This window comes from Bufo gargarizans, chromosome 4 (genome assembly GCF_014858855.1).
Source record: "Bufo gargarizans isolate SCDJY-AF-19 chromosome 4, ASM1485885v1, whole genome shotgun sequence".
Lineage (NCBI taxonomy): Eukaryota > Metazoa > Chordata > Amphibia > Anura > Bufonidae > Bufo > Bufo gargarizans.
Window position 1 is genome coordinate 341,413,788 of NC_058083.1, and position 6,691 is coordinate 341,420,478.

At 40.0% G+C, this 6,691-nt stretch overlaps 1 protein-coding gene across 1 annotated transcript; it reads left to right on the forward strand.

Moving 5' to 3' along the window:
* The first annotated feature begins 684 nt into the window (after positions 1-684).
* On the forward strand, positions 685-5,035 carry LOC122935421 (protein argonaute-2-like). Its single transcript, XM_044291190.1, has 5 exons — positions 685-725; positions 2,195-2,232; positions 2,344-2,363; positions 4,341-4,364; positions 4,540-5,035. Exons 1-5 carry the CDS (start codon positions 685-687, stop codon positions 4,915-4,917), a joined length of 501 nt encoding a protein of 166 aa, XP_044147125.1. The 3' UTR covers positions 4,918-5,035.
* The last annotated feature ends 1,656 nt before the right edge of the window (positions 5,036-6,691 follow it).

A 6,691-nucleotide genomic window follows, 5' to 3' on the forward strand; every position in this document is an offset into this window, starting at 1 on the left:
GTCAGGCAGGCCCTACTCTATACCTACCTATGCAGTTCTGCATCTTTGAGCGGACCCTGCATATATAGTGTGTTGCTCCTAGTTACCTCTGTGTGCACCAAGCAAACAATGAGAGGAGGAGCACACACACCTATATGTACCACCTTAGGTGTGTGTGCCCCTCCTCTCATTGGTTGTTTATGCACACAGAGGTATGTTATGTCTGCATCTATTGCTATAGTGTATTATTTTCTGTGACTTCATAAATGTAGCCATACACATCCGCATATTTACTATCATATCGTGCAGGATATTTTGTATCTTTGTCCGTGATTTTTTTGAAAGCTTGAACTAATCTAACATTATCTGAACTCATTTATTCATAATGGTAGATTAATAACTTATTTTTGGATGAAAGCTGCATTTTGTGGCCTGTTACAATTATTTCTTCAGTCTGCCATTTTATTTGCCCTTACTGACCTCAGTAAATGCCATTTCCACTGTTTACCTGGGACAAGGTCATATTAATATATAAAAAGGGCCTCCTAGGAATCTGAAATAATGATAGTAATTATTTGAAATGATTGTTATTAAGAGTATTACTAAATTATATTTATGTCAATGAATTCTTGATGACTACACCTTGGTTGGGCTGGATTCCATAGTGTTTAGATCCACCTATTCTTCCAGTATAAATAGAGTGAAATGGATATTCGTATCTCAGAGTCTACTGCTGCTTGCTCAAGGTAGGTGACTTCTACTACTACTAGAAGATCATCCATAGTAGTTTTTCTGCAAGGCATTGCTCGTGAAGTTTCTCTTTCAGGAAATTCATAAGGACTATACTTCTAGAGGGACTCTTGAGTTTCAGAGATAAGTTGCTAAACTAGGAAGCCTTTATCAGAGCAGACATTCAGCCATTTATGGGACATGTTATAGGGCCTTCAACTATGCACAGGAGATATATGTTAAATGGCTGGGAGACCCACTGATGATTAGTGTGAAGTCCCATGTCCCTGTTCCTCCTCTCCACCACAAGCATGTTCCTTATTTGTGCAGTCATTACACACAGACTGTATGGAGTCTATAAGCAGCAATTCCCTATTTCCCCAAAATCACTTCTCACATATATTTCAGTAATTACTTGCTTGAGCAATATATACTCTGTTAATGGAGAAAATTGAAGAATACTGGCGAAACATGTCGGGGGGCAGTGTTAGTTTTTAATCGCTGTGCACCACTCCACTGTTAACCAGCAACTAGCGGTCAGGCTGGCCGACGTTGCTTGGTTTGGTTTAGCAATCAAGTTAGTTGTGGTTTTGGCTACTGTGCACCGAGTCCGTGTTGCCACTAATCCCAGTCTGAGATCAACTGAGACGCTTTATGCGCCATTCACATAGTGGGTTGATATTTCCATTTCTCCCACCACTCTATATGGCTGTTATCACAACCATTCTCAGCTGGCAGAGTCACCGCGGACGGTGGTACGGTAGTGTTCTGCCCTTACAGTGGTAAGGGTGAGAGATAGTGCCCATCTCTTCACCCTGCCTAATTGTCAAAGCAATACACCTATCAGTGAAGTGGTGTACTGTGTTTTTAACACCCCTTAATTTTTTGGTTCTGTTTAAGTTCAATTAAGAGTGCACCTCGCACACACTTAGCATTTAGGTTTCACCTGTATTCAAATAAAAGTTAAGTATTAATTTATACCTGGGTCAAGACAGGTTCTATTGCCTGGATAGGCATTTGTAAATAAACTAGTAAAATTACCTTACCCAGGTCAGGTCCTAATTATATTCATTACGTGTAGTGTAAGTGACGCTGAGTCCAGTTATGTCATTTTAACCTTCATACTCATTTGTATTCCAACACTGAGCTCCCACAAGCCAGCAGTAAAATGCATTGAGAGGACTGTTCTGCTCACTCACACAATCCCTCAATGCACTGGACTCGGCGTCACTTACACTATACACTGCTTATTATTATTATTTTTTTTTTTTTTTTCGAGGGGGGGGGGGGGTAGAGCTCCCTTTAAACCGAGCAATTTTCCCTGCAGCAGAAATGAATCACGGTGCCCACTGAAACCAATGGGATGTTCATAAAATGCATTAAAAGAATTCTAAGGACCGAATCCTTGACGCGTGCACTGCCTGCACTTCCTAAGTCCCCAGTCCTTTAATCTACTTTAATGACTATTTTTTTAATTTCTCAACAGCTTTTATTCTACACAACCCCAAACCACAGCCATGGAAGGTAAGGTCCTCAGATTCATAGGTGGCTTCTTATCCAAATAAAATTAATCATTTGCATAAATAGTGAACCAAAGCAGTATATTTACCTTCTTTTTTTTTTTTTCAATTTCAGCATCAAACCCCTCCAAGAAGGTAAGATAAGAATTTGTCTTATAATAAAAAAAACAAGCCTGTTTTATTACATGTTCATGAACTGAAATGTTTGGAATGATTGAGGTTCTTCCAAAAACTTGCCTGTAATTCCCAGATGGTGGGGTACAGGATTAAGATACAGCTGGTCAGGCCGTGTCAAAATTTGGAAGAATGTATTAGCAATGTCCACTTTCAGAGCAGTAAAGTTTCTGAAAGCCTTAAACAAACACAGTATCATAGTCCAGTGCATGGCCTTCCAGATTCTGGACCTCTAATCCTCTCTCCTTCTGGAGCACGTTTATGTAGTAATGGCATTCTCAGAGAAAATGTCTCAGAGAAGGCGATTCTCTAGGCCTAATCTTCTAAGGAGTGAGACTAGGGATCTCCTAGCCCCCTAAAAAGGGTTGAGTTAGGATTGTTAATCCTGACCTAGCCATACAAAAATATCAAGTGCACAATGCAGTAAATTAGAACATTACAATACACCAAATGACATAATAACAATAAACCGTTTTGCAAGTTTTCGGTTCTGGGTTACTGTATATACACAACATGAAAACTGGCTGAACCGCTGATTTTAGCAGAGCTACAGACATCACTATAAATGAATTCTACCCTTGGACATATCTGTATTGTCAGAATCTGTACACTCATGATTCCTGTTTAATACTCTTAAATTATTACATGTAGACATACAATCCGTATATAATATGTAACAATATTTGGCACAATCTCTACATATTTCAAATTGTAGAAATCTAAATTTAAAATACAAATAAAACTCATGTATAAGGTCAAGTTGGTATAAATAAAGTTACAATCCTACAAGCATTATTTGCTTTTATGTGAAGCGGAAAAGGGGAGAGAGGAGGCAGCGCCTCATGTGTGGTACAGTAGCAAAAAACTTCTAGTAAGATAATGAAATTGCACTTACCAGAAAATGTTATGAAGAAGTCACAACGGTTTAGAATGCCTTGCTGGTAAAATTTCCCGACCAAATCTGTCTAAATCTGTGTTAGTGAGCACTTCTCCTTTGCCGAGATAATGCATCCCACCTCACAGGTGTGGCATATTATGGTGCTGATTAGACAGCCCACAATAAAAGGCCACTCCAAAATCTGCACAGTTTTGCCTTACTGGGGAAGGGGGAGGGGGGTCAGAAATCCAGTCAGTATCTGGTGTGGCCACCGTTTGTGTTCCAGTTTCTGCTAATATTCTGCAACTTCGCACAGCTATTGAAGAGGAGTGGACCAACATTCCACAGGTCACAATCAACAACCTGAGCAACTCTATGCGACGGAGATGTGTTGCGCTGCATGAGGCAAATGGTGGCCACACCAGATATTGACAGGTTTTTTTAACCCCCTTCCCCAGTAAGGCAAAACTGTGCACATTTCGGAGTGGCCTTTTATTGTGGGAAGTCTAAGGTACACCTGTGCAATATTCATGCTGTCTAATCAGCACCTTGATATGCCACACCTGTGAGGTGGGATGGATTATCTCGGTAAAGGAGAAGTGCTCACTAACACAGATTTAGACAGATTTGTGAACAATATTTGAGAGTAATGGGTCTTTTGTGTATGTAGAAAATGTTTCAGATCTATTAAGAATACAAATATCCTCATGACATTATAAAATCAATATGGAAACATTTTTGTTCCTTTTTCCAGAAAAGGACACTCTTATCCATAGGCTGTGTCTGATATGGCAGCTCAACCTCATTCAAGTAAATAGGTCCAAGTTTCAGTACCAGATACAGCCCATAGACCAAGCTAGCATGTCGTGATAAAAGCAGACAGCTTTTATAATCCTGAACTCCTTTGAATATGTTCAAAATATACAAATATACCGATACTTAAAATACACAGTTTTCATGTATGGTTATTGTGCGAGTCTGGATTTGGCAGAGATCACATAATATTCAGAGTAATGTATCCATGTTTAACCTCTAATTTGATTTTGATATTATCTTCCCAGCCTACAGGCAGCCCACAGAGCTCGGTAAGTGGAACTTGTTAAACCGGTATTGCAGGTTATAAACTATTAGTATGAACAGAAGTCATGATCTGTTTGACTTGTAGATCTGCACTTTATTATATTCTTCAACACACTGGAGAGGAAAAATCTTCATGAACGTTGCCTTTGAGTGTAAAATGTATGTCTGTTTTTTTTATAGACCTCAACTGTAGTAAGCCAAGGAAGCAGCCAAACCCCAACCAGTGATCAACAGAGCCAGGGAAGTGGACAAGACAGTGGATACCAAGGGCAGACTGGCAGCAGCCAACAACAAGATCAAAGCAGTGGCCAGCAGGGCAGTGTAAATCAACAAGGACAGAATCAGAGAGGTGGTCAGCAGGGTGGTGGAAGCCAACAAGGACAGGATCAGAGAGATGGTCAGCAGGTTGGTGGAAGCCAACAAGCACAGGATCAGAGCAGTGGCCAGCAGACTGGGGGAAGTGGGCAACAAAGTTGTGGAACCCAGCAAGGAGGACAGAGTCAAGGAGATGGACAGGATTCTTCTTATAACCCTAAACAAGGAAACGATAAGCAATAGACCTGTGGTTTACACTCCAATATCTATATATACCTGATGATAATTACTGTCCCTTCATCCTTACCAAATTATTCTATAGCCAAAGCATATAAATAAAATTATGTTGTGATTACAGCAATTAAATGTCTCCTCTTGTCATTTAAGTCAACCAATATGAAAAGGGCTCATTACCTACTAAATAAATCACAGGTGTAAGAAATTATTTTATATATATATATATATATATATATATAATATATATATATATTTTATATATAATACACCCTCTTACTGGGTCTGATTCCAAGGTTTGATGCAATAAATTTGACACAAGAGTGAGTGTTTAAAAAAGGCATATTTATAGTGTGGAAAATTGATATTACAGTTATTATAGATAAGTATCTATGGAGTTACAGTGGAACAAAAAATAAATAAATATTACATATACATAGATTTTTGCACACAACAATAATTACTGTTACTTACAAATTCCAGTATACAATATTACAGTATACCACTTTCAAGTTGGTAACTTAACATTAAAATTCCTTACAGTTTATAGTTACCAAATATGGGCCTCCAATCCATCTCTCTCCTCTTCTTCTCCAGCTCCCTCCCAAGTTCCTTCCAGCTCCCTCCCAAGTTCCTTCCAGCTCCCTCCCAAGTTCATTCCAGCTCCCTCCCAAGTTCCTTCCAGCTCCCTCCCAAGTTCCTTCCAGCTCCCTCCCAAGTTCCTTCCAGCTCCCTCCCCTCAATGTCCAAATTATGGATCTTTTATCCCTTGAGAGCTATCAACGCCAATTGTCAACAGCTGGAGAGCCGCAGATTGGCCATCCCTGAACTAAATATTAGAGTGTGTGATTTTTTTGGCCAGGCAGTGTATATTAAGGTTTGGTATGTGAATGATAGTAACTGAATGGAAAATGATGCCTTCTTATAATTGGAATGTAGCTAAAACTGATCAAATATTAAAATTTAAGTAGTTTCACTTTAACATACAGAGACATACAGAGGGGGGTGTTCTGGGGGCCCTTTATTAGATTACAAATAAGCTAGATCCTCAATCTTGGCCTTGTTCTAACTTTGACAGTTTAACCCCTTAAGGACTTAGGGCGTACCGGTACACCCTGTTTCCCGAGTCCTTAAGGACTCAAGGCGTACTGGTACGTCCTAAGTTTAAATTTACATTGCGGTGCGGCGGGGGTTAATTGTGACAGGATGCCCGCTGAAATCATTCAGCAGGCATCCTGTCACAACGCCGGGGGGGTCCCGTGACCTGCGGTTTGCAGCTTTTACCTTATCCGGTGGGCGGCTGTGCCATTGGGTCCCCATGCGGCTGTGGGGGGGACCCGATGGCATGGAAGGCAGAGCGATGTCTAAGGAAGGCGTTGTGCTGCCTTCCGGTGAAGAGCTTGTGAGATCCAGCCCCCTGGATCTCACAGGCCCCGGAATCTGTATGAGTAATACTCACTGTATTACTCATACAGCCAATGCATTCCAATACAGAAGTATTGGAATGCATTGTAAAGGATTAGACCCCCAAAAGTTCAAGTCCCAAAGTGGGACAAAAAGTAAAGTGAAAAAAAAGTTGAAAAAATAAAGTTTCCCCCCCAAAAAAATTAAAAGTTTCAAGTAAAAATAAACAAAAACATCATTTTCCCCAAATAAAGTTAAAAAAAATGGTAAAAAATAGGGGGGGGGGGAGTATACATATTTAGTATCACCGCATCCGTATCGACCGGCTATATAAACATATCACATGACCTAACCCCTTTTTTGTCACCTTACATCACAA